We start from the raw sequence: 22,965 nt of genomic DNA on the forward strand, positions 1-22,965 counted from the left end.
ATTAAGGAGTTCCAGGACCTTTGGCAATGTGCTGATCTGTATAATAATGTGACGCTGTTAAAGTTTAATAAAAAAAAAAGTTGCTAGTATCTTTTGCAACTTGTTTTGCTAAAGTGATTTATCCTTTATGTACAAATTTGTAATTTTTACAGATAAATTTGATGTTTGTTTTAGTTCTGCAGTAAAATGGCCTTGTCTTCCAAAACTTGATGCTACCTTTTAGTCTCTGGATGCTGAAAAATGTTACATATTCTTTAATGAAAAAAGTGCCTTCATTTTTTATGTAATGTGGTAATCCACCTCCACCTCTCTGAGCGATGGTAGCTAGGTTGAAGGAAGAATTCTTCCATTGGCCTAGCTGCATCCACACAAGGACTTAGGTTGGTTTAACTGTGGCACTTAGGGGTGTGAATTTTTCATTCTCCTGAGCCACATAGCTATAGTTTAATCTAAATTTTAAGTGTGGACTAGCTCTTAGAGTTTAATTCCTAAAACTCAAACCTTGAAATTCAGTGTTAGTCTTCCTACATTCCTCTTACAAGAATGCTAACAGTAGAAGAATGAACAGAAAACAAACCTTGGGAAAACAGGAAATGGAGAGTCAGACTTAAAGTTGACGTTCTTCAAGGGCAACCCCTGTAGCATTGGAGGGGTCAGATTGTCAAGGGTTTGTGAGCTTAGCTAGCAGCAGTATTGGGAGGGTGAGCTGAGAAGTCTCTACCCAACATTGGAAACTTAATGTAGAGAGAAGGGGTTTTGTACTTCCCTTCTCTGCAGGAGCTAGGGATAGAGACATGCCCTCCACATATTCCCACTTTGAGAATCTCAAGAGGCTTGCTGCTACAACTATGTACCTTTTGAAGCCATGATGGGGAGAAGGAGTTGGTGCAAGGACTTGAAATTGAGCAGGGCTATCACCCGGTTGTCAGGAATGTGCCTTGTACTGTACCATAAAACTCCACCCAAGTTTGGCCAAGTTATAAGCCTCTGAAAAATCTCCATGTTCACATGCTCACTAGAGGTTTAAAGTTCAGCAGCAAAATTCTCTACAGATTGCATCTGAACTAAGAATGCTCCCTCCCTGCACTGCTCCTGCGTGCCAGCTGAACAACACACAAATAGTTTCCACAGAGCTACTGAACATGCTCCCTTCTGGAGCTGTAGGGCCTGAGCTGGACTTTTCCTGCAATTGCCCCTACCAGCTGTAGCTCTGGACACCAGAACTGAGAACAGGGTAGCCTGTCTCTCCTATGTCCTTAATGCTCCTCTGCTGGTGCCCAGGAAGTGAGGAAGAGGAGGAAGAAGCCTGACTTCAGTGCAGAGGGATGAGGAGCAGGAGCTTGGGGACAGGGATGGGAACAAAGAGGCCAGGGGAGAAGGGAATATAGGCTGGGAGGGAAAGGGGAACAAAGAAAGGAATAGAGGAGGAAGGAGTCAGCATGATACAGACTGCTAGAGCAGATTCCCTTCCAGATCCTAGGATTCCTGAGTCTCAATAGTCCTCAGCTATCAGAATAGCTGTGAAACCCACTGGCAAAGTGTCTGTCTCTCTAGTGACTGGTCCACAAAGAGGATAAATTACTACTACCATTTGCTTTATTTGCTCAAGTAATAGAGAAGTCTGCTGTGGATCTCAAGGTCTCAACCATGCTGATGCATCATGTGAAAGTCAGTACAGTTCTAGTGATGGATGGATGTTTGTTTTTCAAAAACCTAGTAAATTACATAATCTGTGCAATCCTTATTTGGCCCCTTTGTATGTAGTATGCACTATGATGCGGTCTTTAATTACATGACCAGAAGCTATTTTTCAGAGTAGTGCTCAGCTGCCTTAATTATACAATCATCCTTTTTCTTCCATAAGTTCACTGCCTCATTCACTACACACCTTCTAGCTTCTGCGACAAAGGCCGAGTATGCTACAGAGAACAGCCCAATTGACTACATAACCCTGATTATCTCTAGAGCAGATCCATCTTGTGCACTGAATGAGGCGGGGTGCTGTAATTAAAGTCTCTGTCATAATACGTATGCAACTGCTAGCTTGTCTTCTCTAGGAATTTTACCTCAAGTTAGTTAACTTGAGTTAAGAACGCCCCGTTTTTTTCCTAGTGAAAACAAAGCCTTGTGATACCTGTGGTCAGAAAGTCTGTGGTCAAACCAGGATTTTGAGCCCAGGTCTGCATAGTCCCAATCCAGTGCATTAATCATAAGGCTGCTGTTACTCCCAAATCTCACAGAAGTAGGGTGTGTTCTATACAAACCTAATTCAAGTGATTTGCCTGGCATCACATAGGAAGCCTGTAATAGAGCTCAGGACAGGACCAAGATAGAGTCCATCCATTGCCGAAGTAACTGAGAAGTTGCACAAAATCATCTTATCTGCAAGATGCAATGTGGGGAGGAAAGGATGTGTTGCTTTTCCCTAGGGTAGTGATGGTCTTGGTTGATAAATATTTCTATGCACTTCAAAGTTGAGGAGACTTGAAGTGACTTCCCTAAGCTCAAGTGTTAAAGGTCTATGCTGTGGTTATAAGGGTTCTCAACTCTACTGATGATCCATGGGAAAGTCAGTATGGTTCCACATAAAGGAATTTTTCTAGTGAAAAATCTCCTGGTGCTGTATTTTAGGAATTCCGCCCACCCCCAAAAAAACCCAATAACTTTACAGTCAGGTTTTGCAGCTGTTTCTTGGTGACAAACTAGATCGCCTCAGGGGAAGTCCAGTGATAAATGTGGTTAGTGCCCAGTGTTTTTTCCCATGTCTGTGCAAAAAGGCATGATAAGATAAGTAATAAACTGAATTAAGCTAAATTTTATTTAACCATTTTTATTCCAAAATAAATGTCCACACAGACTTGCACTAAACTACGAAACTAGTTTTAATTCAACATTTGTTTCAATGCAAATTTGTGTTTAGACCAGCCTATTTTAAAAAAGGATAATTAGGAAGAAGGAGAGGCTGTATATGTGACTCAAATTTGCAACCAAAGCTGAATCCTGAACCCTCTGTTGCTATAGCATATTTCAAGCCAATCTGACTATGCATGTGGATTTAGAGAAGCTTAAAACTTTTGTATTAAACAGAAGTCGTGTTGCAGTTTTACTATGGTGTGGCTATTGCCACCCTATAGTAACTTTAAAGTGTATTATTTAAGGCAGCCCTAAACCAGACCAAACCGACTGAAAGAAAATGAAACAGCTGCATCAAGTCATGCCAGTTGGAATTACTTTACTACTTTTACAAACAACACATGACATGATTGAAAATTTTTAACATTATATATGACTATGTATTTAATAATAATTAAATTTTAGGCTTTAATCAGGTTGGAGTCTCATTCTGCTAGGCACCGTACAAACATAGGACAGTCCTTACTCCAAAGAACCTACAGTCAATTCAAGATAAATAGGTGGGTGAATGAACAAGCAGACAGAGTAATAGTGAGGTCATAGTAATAGAATATTGCAACATAGAGTAGGTGTAGACACTTATTTTTACAGCTTTTATTCAAATCACAGATCTATCTGAACCCTTCATTTGTAAGGGACTGTCCTACCCTTGCTGTCCTACCCTTTTTAAATAGCCCCTTATTACTACCACTTATTAATAAATACAACTAATTTACATAGTAGTTTAATTTAACTCAGTGTTTTACAGAACATAGTCCCAATAAAAGTAATGTTTTTAGTTGCAGTCTGTAATGTGAACTAATATGTATACAGGAATTGAATTGATTGCCAAGTTTTTTCATTGTGCATCAAATCCAGTGGTTCTCGAACTTCTTGTACTGGCAACTCCTGTCACATACCAAGCCTCTGATTGTGACACCCCCATCCCCCAAGTTAAAAGCTCATTTTTTATATTTACACTATTTTAAAATGATATTTGTATGTTTGTTAATATCACTTTTCACAGCAGACTTACTAACTAGCTGGGAGGCATGTGCTCGCAACCCCCATGTAATAACTTTGCGATCCCCTGAGGGGTCATGACCCCCAGTTCGAGAACCCCTGAAATAGATAATAAAGCCAAATGAGTGCAATAAATACATGTGATCCTTGTTTTGATGTACAGCTAGAAAGTGAAATGATATGGTGAAGTCTAATACTGTGCATTGCTTTAAGGGGTAAGCTGCAAAATGGATTTGGACTTGGTGTGATATTTTCACTCTTTTTTAAAATGCTATGACTTAAACCCTAACCTCCCTGTTTATATTAGCCCCCATGGAGTATTTGCTTTGTGAATAATGGTGATGGTACGCTGAACAGCATCAGAAATTAGAAGCTAATATTAATAGTTATGAGTCAGAATTCAGAAATAAAATGGTATGTGCTATATGTACTGTAATAACTATAACCACTTTCCAGCAGAGTTACTTGTGAAATTTTGGATTATTTTTCTGCCTTGTTTTACATGTCATCTCTCTGCCATTAATAAAACTCCTGGTTTAATTGAAGGCTCAGTTTACATCAAAAACTGCATTTAATACAAGGAACATAGTGTGTTCTGTAATAGAGGCATGCCTTACTTTAAAATCTACTTCATATAGTGTATTCATAGTTTGCCTAAAATTCTGTGGTATTTGAGATGAATACAGTACAAGGGTTATTTGATTTTGCGGGTGTTTTTGTTTTTTACTTTTCCCTTTACAATTTTGACTAGGTTTTGTAAAAGCTTATTTTCACAAATTGTAATATGTGGCTAAGTTTAACTTGTTTTCTATTAGTGTGAGAAGACTTATTGTCGAGATTTTCTTGCTCTGACCCTTTAGATTTTTTGTGTGATTAATTTTTTCTTGACAAAGAAACAGGTGATGAAAAGTACAAAAATGGTAAATGTGTTGTGCTTGTATGTGTTTCCAAATACCGCACAGTTCACTGGATCACCATTAGAATTATTCAGTTATCTAATTTTGCAACCTGTCAAAGCTGCAAAGCCAAACAATACAAAACCAGACAATACTACATAGACATAATATGTTAGACCCTTTAGATTTTAATGCAGATTAAATACTTGATTCATACTTTATTCAGAAGTATAATGGGATGTGTAGTCTTACATGGCTGAAGCTTTCTTGTGAGAAGCATGAAAAAACATTCTTATGGAATCATTTTTCCAGGAGGATGTTAGCCTTCATCTTTATTTATCAACTGTTGCAGTATGGTGGATAATAAATTAGCTAAAATTGGACTTTGTTTTGCTGATATGTATTACAGCTTTACTGGTACACCAGAAAGCCAGGATGGAGCGACTTCAACGTGAACTCGAGATTCAAAAGAAAAAGTTAGATAAACTAAAATCAGAAGTCAATGAAATGGAGAATAATCTGACACGAAGGCGCCTGAAGAGATCGAATTCTGTTTCCCAAATTCCTTCAGTAAGTCAAAATCTCTATATGCTGTAAAATTCAAACCCATAAGCATGATCTTTCATAATAAAATAAATGACACAATAATTTATTTAATGGCACATTGTATCTAGAATTAAATTGGTAGCCAGTGTTGTTCCAAATACAGATATAACAGGTATAATATGCTCCACATAGCAAGGACGGCTAAGTTGGCAATTACGTTGTGCACTAACTGAACTTTCTCAGTGGCTTTCAGCGGAGCACTGCTTCACTGCGTTATATCCGAATTCGTGTTCTATCGGGTCGCGTTCTATCGGGGTAGAGGTGTACCATGGAGACCGCATTTCAATAGGCTAGTTTGAAGGTCTCAAAGACACGAATAACTAGGGCTTTAGTCTAGAGTCTCTGTTTACAATCTGTTTCATAGCATGCCTTCTAACACCAGCATTCTAGCCACCTTCTCCTCTCGTGCTTCATCTGTCTTGTCAATTGTATAGCAAGATGATCTGTGAGGATAGTTTAAAAGGGAGCGAACACTTTGGAGGCAACATACCATTTTTCAAAGAAAAAGGGGTCATAGTATCTTGCCAGCCATCATTTGGTGGACTACTGCAGTACAGTAACCTGAATCTGAAACCTTTATTAGGCCTTGTCTACACTACGAGAGTAGTTCGATTTTACTTGCATCGAATTTTTGTAATCGATATTGCAAAGTCGAACGTGTGTGTCCACACTAAGGACAGTAATTCGACTTTGTGCGTCCACACTAACGGTGATAGCGTCGACATTCGAAGCGGTGCACTGTGGTCAGCTATCCCACAGTTCCCGCAGTCCCCTCTGCCCATTGGAATTCTGGGTGTAGCCGGCAATGCCTTCTGGGTAACAAAATGAGTCGAGGGTGCTTTTGGGAAACTGTCGTCATCCGTCCATCACTCCCGCCCTCCCTCCCTGAAAGCGCCGGCGGGAAAACAGTTCGCGCGCTTTTCCAGTCATTGACAGCGCGGACGCCACTGTACTCCGAGCATGGAGCCCGCTGCGACCATCGCTGCAGTTGTGGCCGCTCTCAACGTCTCGCAGCTTATCATAAAGGTTTCCCTGAGGCAGATGCAGAAAAGTCAGGCAAGGAGGCTACGGCACCGCGGTGATGTCCTGAAGTCTGAGAGTAGCACAGACCTGTCAGAAAGCAGGCGACCCAGCGCCGAGGACATCACAGTGGCAATGGGTCATGTTGATGCCGTGGAACGGCGATTCTGGGCACGGGAAACAAGCACTGAGTGGTGGGACCGCATAGTGCTGCAGGTCTGGGATGAATCCCAGTGGCTGCGAAACTTTCGCATGCGGAAGGGAACTTTCCTGGAACTTTGTGAGTTGCTGTCCCCTGCCCTGAAGCGCAGTGACACCCGGTTGCGAGCTGCACTGAGTGTACAGAAGCGAGTGGCCATAGCCCTGTGGAAGCTTGCAACGCCAGACAGCTACCGGTCAGTCGCGAACCAGTTTGGGGTGGGCAAATCTACCGTGGGGGTTGTTGTGATGCAAGTAGCGAAGGCAATCGTTGATGTACTGCTGCCAAAGGTAGTGACCCTGGGAAACGTGGAGGCGATCATAGATGGCTTCGCAGCGATGGGATTCCCAAACTGCGGTGGGGCCATAGATGGAACTCACATCCCTATCCTGGCACCGGACCACCAGGCCACCCAGTACATTAACCGAAAGGGATACTTTTCCATGGTGCTGCAAGCACTGGTGGACCACAGGGGACGTTTTACCAACATCTACGTGGGATGGCCGGGCAAGGTTCATGACGCTCGTGTTTTCAGGAACTCTGGTCTGTTTAGACGGCTGCAACAAGGTATTTACTTCCCGGACCACAAAATAACTGTTGGGGATGTGGAGATGCCTATAGTCATCCTCGGGGACCCAGCCTACCCGCTAATGCCCTGGCTCATGAAGCCCTATACTGGCGCCCTGGACACTGAAAAAGAACTCTTCAACTACCGGCTGAGCAAGTGCAGAATGGTGGTGGAGTGTGCTTTTGGCCGTCTCAAGGGGAGATGGAGAAGCTTACTGACTCGCTGTGATCTCAGCGAAACCAATATCCCCATTGTTATAGCAGCTTGCTGTGTGCTCCACAATCTCTGTGAGAGCAAGGGGGAGACCTTTATGGCGGGGTGGGAGGTTGAGGAAAATAGCCTTGCTGGTGATTACTCACAGCCAGACAGCCGGGCGATTAGAAGAGACCAGCGGGAAGCGCTGTGCATCCGGGAGGCTTTGAAAGCAAAGTTCCTGAGTGAGCAGGGTAACCTGTGATTTTATAGTTTGTGTACTGAGAAGCTAAACCTGCCCCCGTTTCTTTACCCAGGTAATGTTGACTATCCTATCCAGTTACATACCCCCTTCACCCCCCCTCCAACACACGTGTCGAAATAAAAATAGTTCTACTTTGTTAAAGCACACCGTTTTCTTTAATACTGTTTTAGCGGGAATTTTTTAAAACTGGGACGCAGACTGTGGTGCGGGGCGGGTCTAGTGTTGTGATGCGAATGCAGCTTCTAAACTCAAGGATTGACAGGCTCCGCTGCGGTGGGATGCTTGTTTCAACGGAGCCTGTCACCCCTCCTGATCGGGACTGTGTGTATGGGAGGTCTATTTGACTTTGTGGCAGGGGGAGGACGGTTACAGATCCCATGCTGTGTGGCTCTGTGATCCTGTCTAAGGACCGGCGCTTAAGATCTGTAACTGCCCTCCCCCGCCACAAAGTCACAGAGCAACCCACCCCCCCCAACATTACATCAAAACAACCTCCCAGACTAACCGGGGCAACTAGTCACTGCATCACTGCACTGTGTATGTGCCCTGCTGCTGTGCCTGCCCCCGACTATGTACCCTGCCAAAGGTGACTGTCCTGTCCAATTTCCAACCCCCTTTCCCCTCCTCCTCCAAAAGAACATGATTGAAACAGTAGTTAACAGAAACGAATTTTTTATTATCAACTACACATGGCATTGGGAGGTGAAACTTGGACGTGGGCTTGTGTCAGGCGGGAAGGAAAGAACTTTTCAAATTTTGGGAAATGAGAGCCTTCTGCTACTAGAGCTCTCTGCAGGGGTGGAGTGAGAGTTAGCAGGGACTCTGCCGCCTCTCCTTCTTTGCACTTTGGGTGAGGTGGGTATGGGACTTGGTGGCGGGGGAGGGCGGTTAGAGATGGACTGCAGCGGGGCTCTGTCCTCCTGCCTCCGTTCCTGCAGAACATCCACAAGGCGCCGGAGTGTGTCCGTTTGCTCCCTCAGTAGTCCAAGCAGCGTTAGAGTCGCCTGCTGGTCTTCCTGCCGCCACCTCTCCTCCCGATCCATGTTGGCTTGGTGCATTCGGGTCAAGTTCTCCCGCCACTGGGTCTGCTGTGCTGCCTGGGCTTGGGAAGAGGCCATAAGCTCAGAGAACATGTCCTCCCGTGTCCTCTTCTTCCTACGCCTAATCCGCGCTAGCCTCTGGGAGTGTGATTCCAGGCTAGGTTGTGAGACAGTCGCAGACGGGGCTGTGGAAATGGGAAAAAGGGAGTGAATTCCTCTGAAAGATAAATGTAGTTGTGAACAAAGAACATAGTCTTTCTCTGTGAACAAGACCATGCACAGCACCTTTCACATGCGCACTCAGCACAAGGTCGAATTCTCGGCCTTCGCATTCTGTGCCTGGGGTCTTGAACAGCACATTTGAGAAGCGAGGCAGCACAACGGAATTTCTGTTGCAGGCAGACATGGTAAGCCGTACACTTGTGGCAGTTTAAAACTTTTATATTACCACTGGCCTCATTTCACATTTAAATCAATGTCAGTCCCTGCTGCCAGCAATCCGGCAAGCGGGAACTCTGCCCCTGTCCCACCCCCTCGCGGCTGTCCCCGGGAACGATCCCTTTCGGCTGCCCCTCTCCCGCCTCCACCGCGTGGCTGCAAACCAGCGGTGACAGTTCTGTAAAGGAACGGGAAAGCAGTCCCAACACTAACATTCCCCTACCTAATTAAAAGCAGGTCACCATGGCCGACATCACCCTGATGAGGATCTCCGAGAGCGACAAAGAGAGAATGCTCCGGGAAAGCCTCCAAAGACCAGGGCCGTATGCCGCCCTGCTGTGCAGAGCAATGATCCCCGAGTACCTGATAATCTCGTGGCGCGGCAACGTGTCGTACTTCGGAGGACCCAATAAGGCCGCTCTCCCCAAGAACCTCATGCAACGGCTTTCAAGTTACCTCCAGGAGAGCTTCATCGAGATGTCCCAGGAGGATTACTGCTCTATCCCCGCACATATAGACCGCATTTTACTGTAGCTGCAGTAGCAGGGAATACACAGTAGAGCGGCTTGTGCAGGACAATCACTGAAAACCGGACATTGCTAGATTTCTTTTCAAAACTTGCACTGCCCCTTACTAAACCGTTAAGCGCCTAGGGCACACTAATCATGAACAACCCATTCTTTTAATTGTTAATATTCCTGTTTTGTTAAAAATAAATGTTTAGATGTTTACAACACTTACTGGCTGATCCTTCACCAGATTCTGTGTCCGGGGTAATGGCTGGGGACGCTTCGTAGGGGATCTCTGTAAGGGTGATGAAGAGATCCTGGCTGTCGGGGAAATCAGCGTTGTGAGAGCTGCCAACTGCCTCGCCCTCCTCATCTCCTTCCTCATCTTCCCCGTCCCCTAACATGTCTGAGGAACCGGCCGTGGACAGTATCCCATCCTCAGAGTCCACGGTCACTGGTGGGGTAGTGGTGGCGGCAGCACCGAGGATGGAATGCAGTGCCTCGTAGAAACGGGATGTCTGGGGATGGGATCCGGAGCGTCCGTTTGCCTCTTTGGTCTTCTGGTAGCCTTGTCTCAGCTCCTTGATTTTCACGCGGCACTGCGTTGCATCCCGGCTGTATCCTCTCTCTGCCATGTCTTTAGAGATCTTCTCGTAGATCTTTGCATTCCTTCTTTTGGATCGCAGCTCGGAAAGCACGGACTCATCGCCCCACACAGCGATGAGATCCAAGACTTCACGATCAGTCCATGCTGGGGCTCTCTTTCTATTCACAGACTGCATGGCCATCACTGCTGGAGAGCTCTGCATCGTTGCCAGTGCTGCTGTGCTCGCCACGATGTCCAGACAGGAAATGAGATTCAAACTGGCCAGACAGGAAAAGGAATTCAAATTCAAATTTTCCCGGGGCTTTTCCTGTGTGGCTGGTCAGAGCATCCGAGCTCGCACTGCTGTCCAGAGCGTCAACAGAGTGGTGCACTGTGGGATAGCTCCCGGAGCTATTAGCGTCGATTTCCATCCACACCTAGCCTAATTCGACATGGCCATGTCGAATTTAGCGCTACTCCCCTCGTCGGGGAGGAGTACAGAAGTCGAATTAAAGAGACCTCTATGTCGAACTAAATAGCATCGCAGTGTGGACGGGTGCAGGGTTAATTCGATTTAACGGCGCTAACTTCGACATAAACGCCTAGTGTAGACCAGGCCTTAGTCTGTAAAGGGACAGTACTTCAGGAGTAATTCATCTGTGAGCACGTGTGCTATGTACTTGGCCTGAAAGATGTAACAATAAAGCCATGACAAAAGGGTGAATGATACATCTCCAATCCAAAAATAAGCTTAAATGTACATCCGCCTGTGTATGAATGGTGATTGACAATGAAGTGGGAAAACTCAGTCTAACAGATTTTTTTTTCAGCTGGAAGAAATGCAACAGTTGCGAAGTTGTAACAGACAGCTACAGATAGACATAGATTGCCTAACCAAAGAGATTGATCTTTTTCAAGCAAGAGGTACAGTATGCTTTCTCAGTTCATCAGCAACTATAAACATTCTTTTTTTATTTTATTTTCTCCTCCCCTCCCCCCCCCCATGACACATAAATCAAATATCAGGCTAAGCTATACATGATCATCACATAAGTTATTTGCATTATCATAATATTATAGTTACGGTTATGAAAATACTTTCATTCTAAATCCCTGGTTGTGGCGGTTTATAATCTTCCCACTACCTACCCCCTCAAATAAAAGTCGGGTTGAAATTTATTACACCATGGTTTCCATAAGTCTAGAAGTAAATTATTTCGTAACATTGGAAAAATCTAGTTGGCTATTTTTTGAATTACGGAGAATGAAAAAAGTTTCTCGGAATGCATGGCCAGCATTCCTCACCTTTTTCTGTCCGTTATCTAACCACAGGTAGTTAAAACTGTGCTTCAGATTTGCTTCCAGTATGTCCTCCCTCCTCATCTGCAGGGCCATAAGCCTTTTTTTTCCCCCTGTTGCTTTTGGATTCTTTGGTCATTGAAGACCAAGATTGTGCACCTGCAGGTAAGGAAGAAGAAAATAGGGATTTAGTGAAGATAATGCTACAGTGAAGTTTTGAGCCCTTGGACGTAGCTGAGAAACAGAAAAAGAGAGGATTGCTGACATCCAAGAAAATAAGTCATTGGGTATGGTTTAAGATTTGATCAGATTTATTTTGGAGGTTTGTAGAACTCAAATGATTGGCATTTGAAATGCCAAACTTAGCATACAGTTAGTATTCAAGGGTAGTGCATGCTTTTCTACATTAGAAAAAAGAGAAATAAGTTGTGAATGATTGAAAATAACTTTCCGATGTGTTTCAGTACACATCTTTTTCTTTTTAAAGAGGAAATTAAAACGAGAAAAAGTTTATGAAACATTAGGATTGAGAGTTTAAACATATGAAATTGAGGAAATTCAAATTAAGTAATAGCTCAGCAATAAGTTTCATGTAGCTTTTATACATTTAAGTGTGTCTCATAATTGTGAGTTTCATTATGGTTAGGGAGCTCAGAGCTTCTGTATAGTAAGTTATCTAAATACATAAAACATATTGTATCGTGGGAAATAATGCCTTTCTTTGAACTGTGGTAAAATAATTAACTTTAAAAAACCAAATATGTGAAAGAGGCAGGTGAAAATTACCAATATAATGCTTTTTATATATAAAACTTTAATTGAATATTATTTAGGCAGTCAGTCTGCCAGCTAGAGCTGTTGACTGAATCAAGCTATCTGGATTCTTTTCCCATCTTTGCCGTTCATTTGTTGTGTAACTTAAGTGGGAAAGTTACTTAGCCACCAGTAATATCTTTCTCAGACCTGTATTGATATCTTGGTATGAAAGGCGCTAATGATGTACATAGTAGTATTATCATTTGTAACCATTACAAAAAAATTGTGCTTTTATATCCAAAGATTTTTGTTTAAAAAAAACTGTATTTACCTTTTTTTCAGGACCACATTTTAATCCCAGCGCTATTCATAATTTTTATGACAATATTGGATTTCTAGGTCCTGTGCCACCAAAACCCAAAGGTACTGTTTGGATTTAGTCCTAGCATAAGTACAGTTATACTAAAATCTTATTTTACCTTTACCAATACATGCTGTAATTCTGATTCAATCTGAATATTGATTGTGGTGTCTGTTTTCAAAAGCATGAATGACACTAAGTGTATGTCTACACAGCAATTTAAGTCTGGTTCTGAGCACAGGCTCAAGCCACACACACACGCACTCTCTCTCTCACTCACTCTGTGAATCCACACTGCAAATGTGCTAACCTAGGGCTTAGACCCAGGGTCCCAGTGCATAGGACCTAGGGTGTGAGCCCTATTGGTTTCCTGTCTGCATGTGGCCCTAGGTTGACTCAGGTCCCAGAAGTACTCCAGATGTATCCCAGAGTAACTGGGAGCAGCGCTGCAGGCAGCCAGCACAGCGGCAGGAAGAGCCATTAAATGCCTGGTTGAGTGTGCTCCCCTTTCCTGCTCCTCCCCCAGCACCGGCTCCTCTTTGTTGCTGTGTGGAGCTTGCCTGGAGCAGGGAGTGAAGTTGATAGGCAGGAGGTGGCTCCTGGATGCTGGGATGTTGCGGGTCATCCCTATGCTGAGCTGGGAGCCCTGCCATTCCCTATCTCTGCGGGGCAGCTGCTTGGTCCTGCTTCATTCTCTGGCCATTGCTTCCACCCTCCTTGGGACTGCATGTGCAGGGGCGCCCCGGGCAATGTGCATGGTGAGTGGGAGCCGAGTATCCAGGAATTAAAGATTATGTCGTGATGAAACCTCCAGGAATACATCCAACCAAAATTGGCAACTCTATCCAAAACTTCTCTGCAGCCTCCCGGGGATCCCTTATCCCTGCCTTCTGAGGTGGGGCAGGGATAAGGGATTCTGGAGGGTGAGGGCATGCTGGAGCACACTGTACCTCAAACTCAGGGGATGCACTTCACTCTGCAGCCACCAGCAGCCAGGTTGGGGGGGGGGGTCTTTTTCCTCTGATACTTTCATTTTATGTCAATTTTCAAAACGGACAAAAATAAATAAAAATACAAACAAACAAAAACACCTTCACTGAACATCCCATTTTAAAAATTAAGAATTGCAAAGTTTCATTTTAATAGCTTGACAGCCCTGGAGACAGATGTCCTAATTATCCTCAGAACAGGTGCACAGGGGCATTTTCATGCAGGGAGGCTGCAGTGACTCACCCTAGAGCTGGTGAGCCCAATTCTCAGATTAGGTGATAGTTCAGCATAAATCCTTCTCAAACAGCAGTCATTCTACTGAGAGAAGCACCAAAGGAGCTACTTATGCCATTTATATACACATGTGCTCCTTTGGGCACATCAGTACCATCAGTAGCACCATCACAGTTAGGAGACAGGGTGAGCAGTAGTTTTCCCATAATGCACCACCCATAATGCTAGAGTGTCAACATTGCAGGTGGGAGGAGACAGAGCTAGGCACTTTGGGATATATCTACTTTGACTCTGGTCTGTGCACTGCTTTATGGACACCAGTGCCCTAGGTTTGAGCATGGGTCAGAAAATTCTTAATTTAGGATTAAAATGCAGTATTGATACTCAAGCCCAGGGTTCCCTGACTCGAGTTACTAACCCTAGTCTTACATTGCTGTGAAGACATAGTCTTAGGTACCTAACTCTCATTGAAAGTCAGTGAGAGTAAATCCTACCTCTGCATGCTTTCCTTCCTTTTCTGTTTCATTGTATACATTCTCACACTTTTAGGGAGGGAAGAAATTAATACAGAGGAATGATTACATTTAGTATTTTAAAGTAGATTTATTTATGAAAAATACATGAGTTGGATTATGTTTTTGTTTTTTTTAAAGTTGGTCATCTGTATTTACTTAATCTATTGCATAGTTCTAAGTAAACTAGATTAGGTGGCTTCATCACAGTCCCTAGTGAAAGCATATTGCTTTAGAAAAGAGCAATGTTAGTACAGAATTCCAAGGCAAGTATACCAAATTTCTTGTGAACTCCAGGTATGATGGGTATTCTTAATGTGTTCTGAGCTTTTGAAGCTCTTCCTTCAGGTTCTTGCTTTATACACAATTTGAGAAGTGGCTAATTAAAGAATTTTGGCACTGGCAAAGCACTCATTTCTGACAGTTCATGATTTCCCAGAAACTTTTATAAAGTGTCTGGCACATAATACTAAAGAAAACTAGGAGCTATTTTAGCAGCATGCCAAATACATATGTACTGTATCAAAGAAGTGGGCTTTCCTTATTCTAGACTAGGGGAAGGTAATTGCACTGTAGATGTGATGATGATCTCCTTTCCTGGAAGCAGTCAAATAGCTCAACTTTGCAAGCATACTTTTCTGATGAGCTGCTTTGACATTGAATATTTTGCCCAAGGACTAATAGCAGCAATATAAGGTAGAGTATAAATGAAAGCTTTTATAGCAAAGAGCCAGGGAGAATGGATTTAAATCACTGATTTTAATTATGATTTAAATAAGCAAGCAGGATTTGATTTGCATTTGAACTTCAGTTATTTCCCTAAAGAAAGGTTGATTCTCTTTGGTTGGAAACCAGTAAAACATTGATTTGCAACTAAATATAGCCTTTACACTAAATTTGGAACTACTTTTTTTTGCTAACCAGGGGGGATGCATTATGTCTATACGTTTATTTAAGCAATTATCTAACTTAATATACATTTATTCAAATTCTACATTTTTACATTTTTGATTGTTGGAAAATGGTTAATTGATTCATTTTTTATGTACTTAGATTATTATTAATTTTTTATTAGTGATTTGTGTCAAGCTGCATTTGGATGAAAATTGAAATTCAATTAAAAATCCACAAGAACAGCAGTTTAAAATTGTTTTTATTAGTTAAATAAAACTACCTTAAGCATACTGGATACAGAAGAAAAAAAGTAAGTTTATCAAAACATATTTTTGCTTTGAGAACTAGCTGATTCACTGAACAAAGAAATAAGTCTTAGTGAATAGAACTGATTGTTTCTGGCCCTCATGTCTTTCAAGATTTTAGAACTAGTAGCGCTCAGCCTCTCACACATTTGTTCTTATTAATAAAATGGAAGTGAAAAAATCAACTTTTCTGCTTTGTCAAATCCCAGTTGGAAGAACTAGTCATTGAACTGAACTAGTTGAAATAAAAACAATATTCTCTCTGCATCTGCAGAAGAAGCTACTGCTATCAAAAGCTGGCTTAGTATTTAAACTCTAATTCCAGATGCTTTGCCTGATTTCAATCAGTTCAGTGATTTGACTTTCATTAAAACTTGAGCAGAAAACATGTACCACTTGAATATTTTCATTTAATTTCAATTATTTTAATATAATTTAGGCCTTAATGTAGGTTGTCGTGGTTTCAAATTTAATTTTAAATCTTTTAATTTTTTTAAAATAATTATTTCATTAACATTTAAAATATCTGATTCACATAAAAAGCTGGGGTTTTTTAGTTTAAAAAAAAACTTTTTTAAATTTCACGTTGCAAAAAGCAGATATGATTATCCTTGATATTTAAGTAGCAACAACTTAAAAAAGTTGGTTGTCAGATGTTATGTTTAAAATACCATGGCTTTATATTTTTAACTGACTATTTCTGTTAAGAGCATAAGGTATTTGTTAAAATAAATTATTGCAACACTTTTAAATAAAAACTGTGGGCTCTGCATTTTAGAAATAATTCATAACATTTAACTTTAGTATGTGAGCATTTTCCAAAGGAGACGCATGCATCTGGGGATGGGCTACACCTCTCTAAAGAGGATTATGAAGAGTGAGTGGGCGTTAATAATTTCTGAAGTTCAGAATGCAGACTAAAACATTTTAGTCTGCCAAGTCTGAGAGAGAGAGAGAGAGAGAGAGGTTTCATGCTTCCTGGGGCTGAAAACTCAGTGAGTCACATTTGGTGAGTCAGCTGTTTTTTAAAAATATTCAAAAGTAGAACTGCCAACACTTAGTTGTACAGTCTGAGAGTTAGCGTAGCAACTAGATTTTCTGTTTAAATAATGGTGGGTATTTTTTAAAATTTACCATAATTCAATTCAATTGTCCTTAATTTCCCTAGTGAGCCGAGTTTCTGTGATCGCTGTAGCAGCTGTCATGTGAGTGATTTGCCATCGAAACCTTCCAACCCCCAGTAAAACAGTTTTAAATATTTTTGAAAAGTTAATATTATGCATCATGTAGGATTCAGATAACACATTCCTAATGTAGTTAAGATTTGTGTGTATTCAGTGTCATATCTGCTTTTGTTAATGACAAAATAAGTTTTACATTTTTTTGTTCCTGTTAACCCTACAAAGCCAGTACAAACAGGAGATGCAGATTCTATTCCCTCTGAATGATGAACTTTTTACAAAGTTCAAATTAGTTGTACCTGTACCAACTGCATTGAAGGCAAAGGAGTTGTTCAGGTGTAACTGAGGGCATAATCTGAAGATCCTGGGTTTGCATAGGTATCACAGAAGGCCTAATTTAGCCCATAGAACCTTTTATTACAAGTGCTAATGGTTGAAGTGGAAAGACTCTGACCTTGTTTCTGAGACCAGGATGAGATTGCAAGGCTAACAGGAAAAAAGGTTTCTTATTAAATTAAGAACATGTGATCTGGAAATCATAGCAACTAAACATGGAATCATATGTTATTTTTAGAGTAACTTTTCAGAGTTCAGACACTTTAAAAATTTGGTTCTGTTTTGTAAGTGCAGATCTGACTTAACTGTTACCAGACCATGCTAAAGTCATAGTTTAGCTTAAACCATGCCTTAACTGTATCAGTGTGGAGGGATGTCGTTTCAGCAGTTTGGGGTAGCCCCTTGTTGGACCAGACAGAAGAATGTTAGATGTTCTGAGAACTTAAGTGTCATATGGGCAAGCACTTTAAGCTCTGCCAAAACCATAGCAGATGCCTGCTGAGTATGATTAGAAGTGACTGTTACAAATGACAACTTTTTGATTTTTTTTTCCCAAATTGAGCCAGAACATATTAAATCTGCATCATTCAAAAGCAGTGAATTTTTAAAGGTTATGATTAATTATAATTAATAATAAAGATTTGACTGTGCCTATTGTGCTATATTGTGTTTAGGTTATAGGTCACTACCTCTTTTGTTTGTGTGCCTCACCCATTGCAAAAATGCTTACAAATCATTTTTCTGTGATTGTTTTTATAATGATTAGAATTATTTAGGATTCTAAGTCACCATAGAAATGTATTCAGGAACAATGAAAATAGTGTTGTTTTTTAAATAGCATTAGAACACAACTTTGCCATTGATTAGCACCATATAAAATATTAAAATCCAGCTAGTTTTTAAATACTATTCAGCTTTAGGACACGAGTTACTGGACATTACAAATGTTTCTTATATAATTTTAAAAAGTGACTTTAAAAAATTGAATTTCAAGAACTGCCAAATTAGTCCTTCATTTACTTTTCAGTTTCACATCTCATAAAATGAGAAATATCAACCATAACAGAAGTATGTATTTTAGTAGAGGAGGGCTCAGTTACAAAATTTGGATCTATAGCTTAAGTTGAACACTCCTAAGATTGAGAGGTTGTTTTGGGCTCATCTCCACAGTTTAGATTTGCACTTAAAATACAGTGTAGATAATGATGAATTTTGGATGTAAGTGTTTGGAGACACTTGTATGTTTTTCCCCATTCACAAAAGTGAAAAATGATTTTCTTAGAATCTGTGATGGTGATGATGAATATTTGTTGTGAATAAACTCAGAAATGTATCAAAAAGTTAAAAAATAAATTTTTAGCAGTAAGTAAAGATGCTAACAAGCTACAGTGAAGTCTGACCATCTATCAAAATGTTTGCCATTGCCATTTCAAGAGAGTAATAACAGACTATACATATCATGAAAAGCTAAACTCTGTATCTGGAGTAATGAAATGAATCTGCTTAGGAAAGGGTGAAATACTGAGAGGTAGGATATGTATAGCGTATGTGTATATAATTAAATACTGTTACCGGTATTGCACTGAAATTAACACACACAGTGAAGATGGTGCGTAATGTAAATTAGTGTATCTCACTGGTTTGTGATCAGCACTAGCTGCCTGTTGGTTTCCAGGTGATGGGATTTTTAAAATCTATAAAGCCCTATCGCATGGAACTTAGCTGTTAGAGAGACTGCCTGTTTTTCTGTCATTCTGCTGGAGTTGCAGTTAGTGGAGGCACTCAACTGAAGCCCTCCTTGGTCTGGTGCTCTCCACAAGTGACCCTCAGCTTTGGAATCCCCACCCAGGTGTTCCCCTTAACCTTAAATAGCCAAAGACTGTTGTTAATGGTATGAAGAGTACACTGACAGAATTTGTGGATGACACCAAATCGGGAAGGGTTACAAGCACTTTGGAGAACAGGATTAGAAATCAAAATGACCATGACAAATTGGAGAATTAGTCTGAAATCAACAAGATGAAATTCAATAAAGATAAGGGCAAAGTACTACACTTAGGAAGGAAAAATCAAATGCACTAATACAAAAAGGGGAATAACTGGCCAGGCGGTAGTACTGCAGAAAAGGATCTTGGGGAGGGAGGTATAGTGGATCACAAATTGAATATGAGCCAACAATGTGATGCAGTTGCAAAAAAGGCAGATATAATTCTTGGATATGAGTGCTGCATGTAAGACACAGGAGGTAATCATTCCACTCTACTAGGCATTGGTGAGACCTCAGCTGGAGTATTGTGTCCAGTTTTTGGTGCCACACTTACATAAAAAGTGTAGGAAAATCGGAGAGTCCAGAGAAGAGCAACAAAAATAAGAGATTTAGAAAACCTGACCTGTGAGGAAAAGTTAAAAAACTGGGCATGTTTAATTTTGAGAAAAGAAGACTGAGGGGTGACCTGGTAAGTCTTCAATATGTTACAGGCTGTTATAAAGAGAATGGTGATCAATTATTCTCCATTTGCATGTAGGACAGGAAGTAATGGGCTTAGTCTGCAGCAAGAAAATTTAGGTTCAATACTAGGAAAAGCTTCCTAACTGTAAGTATAGTTAAGTATGGAATAGGTAGCCATGGGAGACTGGAATCCCTATCAGTGGAGGATTTTAAAAACAGGTTAGACAGGCACCTGTCAGGGATAGCCTAGGTCTACTTAGTCCTGCTTCAGTGCAGGGGGATGGACTAGATGACCTCTCAAGGTCCCTTCCCCTATGTTTCACTGAGTCTGAACTTCAGGGCATGCTTCAAGGCCTATCTTTTTACATAGACTTTTGCAGAGAGTGGTACAGTAAAGAACTGTATTTGTGAACAGGACAGAGTATTGTTTTTGATATTCTAGCTGTTCGTTTTCTGGTTTGGGGAAAGCTGCTGATCTTTTCCGTTGTCATTTGTTCAGGGTCATATTTTTAAATCCTACTTCGGAGCCCCGCCCCCTCCTCCCCCCCAAGACCAGAGCATGCCCTTTTTTTCCATGTTGTAAATCTAAATAAATATTAAACTTTCTTGTGACTTTATATAATAACCTCTTTCTCTGTGTGCACCTTCCCCTTGCTGACTAATTTAATCTGCTAAAACTGCAATATTCAAATAAATTTAGGAAGAGGCTAGACAGAGAACAGAAAAGTGGTTGGGAGACTTACCTTTGATGTGATTGGCTAAGCTATATATAGGCAGCAGGTAGAGCAAGGCGGGAGAGAAATCCGTCACTTACAACAACTTGTGCAGTTTTCACAGGTACAAGGTAATTTTATTTGTTACCCAAAACTCAGCTCAAAATTCTGTCCATCCTTGTTGTTTTTGTTTAGTAATTGTTTTTCTTTTTCACACCTACAGATCAAAGGTCCATTGTCAAAACACCAAAGACTGTTCCAGACACAGACGAAGACGAGGGAGCTCAGTGGAATTGTACTGCCTGTACTTTTTTAAATCATCCAGCCTTAAACCGTTGTGAACAATGTGAAATGCCCAGGCATTTCTAAGCCAACAGGCCCATTATCTTTTGCAAAACCATAAGAAACCTACAATGGACTGTTCTGTCATTGGGGAAAAAATCATTTTATGCATAGGATTTTGTAAAATTGAAGGTTTGACAAGATGGTGTTTTGCTAATGTTAAATGTCAGCCCACAGAGCTAATAATACCTCAGTGTTGTGTCCAAGGCAGTTGAAATTCATCAGCTGAAAGGTAATCTGCTGAAAGACTTGGTTGCCAGCTGCCTAAACCATGTACAGTATTACCAATATCCCAATAAGATAATTCTCACCGTGTTCAGTGCTTGGGTGTTCTCCATCCCTCTTTATCCCCCAATGTCACTACTGAATTTTGACAGGGGAAAGGAATAGAATGATAGCTTTTTTGTTTTCAAAGCTTTCAGTGAAACACTACAAATGCAGAGGAAATTAAAAGGAACAAGGTTTAACTATTTAAACTGTTTGCCGCCACAGTGCCCATGGATAGGGGAAGAACTTCACAAATCAGTGGTACTCTTTGCCTTGTCTTCCCTGAAAACGTCTCTGCTCTGTGAAGCCAGAATCTATACAATCACCTCTAAAGATGAAAAGGAAAAACTGCATGCATTGTCTGTACAATACACAGTGAAATACCCCAAAGCTTTTCCTACTGTACATAGCTCTAGAGCCTGCTTTAAGTGATTTCTTTTCTTCACCTTTATTATTTTCTTGTACTTCTGTATGTATAGTGTAATAGTCTTTTTTGTTAACTTTCTTTTTTCCCTTTAAGTGATTAAGCACGATCATGTCCCTTTTTTAAGCTTTTATCTGAGAGAAGCAATGCCTTAAAATAAGAGCATTAATGGTAAGAAACTATGCACAATAGCTTTCCTCTGCTCATTCTGTACATTGCTCTTGTAAATGCTGATGATCTGTGAAGACCTGCAGATGCAGCTTGGTAAAAATGCAGGAAAAGTTGGAAGAGTTATACATATAGTTCACTCTGTACACTGAGTTTTACGGTGGGTGACACAAGATAATGTTTTGTCTGGCACAAGGAAACAAACTAAGAAACTTTCAACCCACCAACAGACTAGCATCTGATTTAAGCTTGCTTCATCTGCTGGGTATCTTGCAGACTCTTGAAGAGATATTTATCGGGGGAGTACATACAGTACCAAAATCAACAGCAGCAGCATCATACAGCTTTGTTCAGAGAACTTTAAATACTTTCCTGTTTTGGCAGCCAGTTTCTAAACCTGACTTGGTGGTGAAGTCTTATATTTATAGAAAACAAGGATAGCAATATTTAGGACAACTGAAATAAAGGCTGGAAAGAGAAATCAAGCAGACTTGAACACTGAAGCAACCTCAGCATCTCTTTATTTTGATGATTATTTTTAAAGGAAAATATTCAGGTGATCAGGAATGTATGTAACTGAAGTCAAGAAAATGAAATTATATTACAGTACACGTGAAAAAGACAGCATGTAAATAATAATGTAGCAGCACTAAGTGAGGCTGGAGGGACTGCTAAAATGTAGCAAAAGGGAAAAGATAAAGTAGACTGTCACCCACTGTAAACATTTGCCAGTGGACATTTTTAAATAGGAATTTTACAAGTGATCTATGTGAATGCACAAAGGCCTTTTGTTTTGAAGGCTTTGCATTTTTTATGTGGGAATAAAATGACAATCCCAGGTAATTAGGCAGTAGACCCAAAGCACTTGCATTCAATGCATTTTGTTTATAAAAATGAGGCCTTGTTTTTCAGCTTCATCTGCAGTTCTATGTGAAGATTGACAAATCAGTTTTTACCTGTTTTATTAATAAAACCTAATTTGGATATCTTGAGTTGATGGTTTTGTGATTTAGCTGGGTAAACTGTCTTTGTAACAGATAAGTTATTTATAAAAATTAAAAAAAATATATATTCTAATGTTTGCTTTTGTGATTTGTTTGCTTTTTCAATCTTGTGGAGTAAAAGTGTAGCCAACTCAGCAATAAATAGCTAAATACAGCTTTAAAATATGCTGATTTGTTATGGCCAAAGGTTTAATTAAGACCTGTTTTTATGGCATCTTTTTTCATCTTGTATTTTTCCCGTGGCTTATTTCTGTTACATATTAGTTAAATGTGTACAGGGCTTGTTTTGCTCCAAAATAGTGCAGCCACAGAATTATGTCCTGACTATAGAATTCCTTCCTGCTCCAGAAAGTAGTAAAGCTGCTTTCAGTCAGAGATGACGTACCCAATCAAGGGCTGGCTTACTCTCAGGTTTTGTACTGCTATAATTACATCGGTTTTCAAGCAGCAGACATAGTTAAAATGCTACAACCCTCTACTGTGGACACAGTTACAT

At 40.8% G+C, this 22,965-nt stretch overlaps 2 protein-coding genes across 12 annotated transcripts in view; one reads left to right on the forward strand and one right to left on the reverse strand.

Moving 5' to 3' along the window:
* Positions 1-22,542, forward strand: part of TAB2 (TGF-beta activated kinase 1 (MAP3K7) binding protein 2) — a 122,793-nt gene extending 100,251 nt beyond the window's left edge. For 10 of the 11 annotated variants that reach the window (XM_065590327.1, XM_042848230.2, XM_065590330.1 and 7 more), the window contains 4 exons: positions 5,221-5,381; positions 11,065-11,158; positions 12,632-12,712; positions 20,488-22,542. In XM_065590327.1, the coding sequence (XP_065446399.1) occupies positions 5,221-5,381; positions 11,065-11,158; positions 12,632-12,712; positions 20,488-20,633 (482 nt within the window). In that variant the 3' untranslated portion in view covers positions 20,634-22,542. The remainder of the gene's footprint in view (positions 1-5,220; positions 5,382-11,064; positions 11,159-12,631; positions 12,713-20,487) is intronic. The other variant, XM_042848236.2, reaches the window with a different exon arrangement.
* LOC135982640 (uncharacterized) lies at positions 8,317-10,865 on the reverse strand. The gene is made up of 2 exons (XM_065590337.1): positions 9,881-10,865; positions 8,317-8,886 (listed from the first exon to the last, which is right to left on the reverse strand). The coding sequence occupies exons 1-2, from the start codon at positions 10,455-10,457 to the stop codon at positions 8,411-8,413; spliced, it is 1,053 nt and encodes a 350-aa protein (XP_065446409.1). The 5' UTR covers positions 10,458-10,865; the 3' UTR covers positions 8,317-8,410.
* Positions 22,543-22,965: the final 423 nt, after the last annotated feature.

This window comes from Chrysemys picta, chromosome 3, assembly GCF_011386835.1.
Source record: "Chrysemys picta bellii isolate R12L10 chromosome 3, ASM1138683v2, whole genome shotgun sequence".
Taxonomy (NCBI): Eukaryota; Metazoa; Chordata; order Testudines; family Emydidae; genus Chrysemys; species Chrysemys picta.

Excerpts from the sequence above, each read along its gene's own strand:
- LOC135982640 (XM_065590337.1), bottom strand. The coding sequence starts at position 10,457 with ATGCAGAGCTCTCCAGCAGTGATGGCCATGCAGTCTGTGAATAGAAAG. Across the intron at positions 8,887-9,880 it reads ATCTGGTGAAGGATCAGCCA|CCCCGTCTGCGACTGTCTCA; the intron begins GTAAGTGTTGTA and ends CCATTTCCACAG.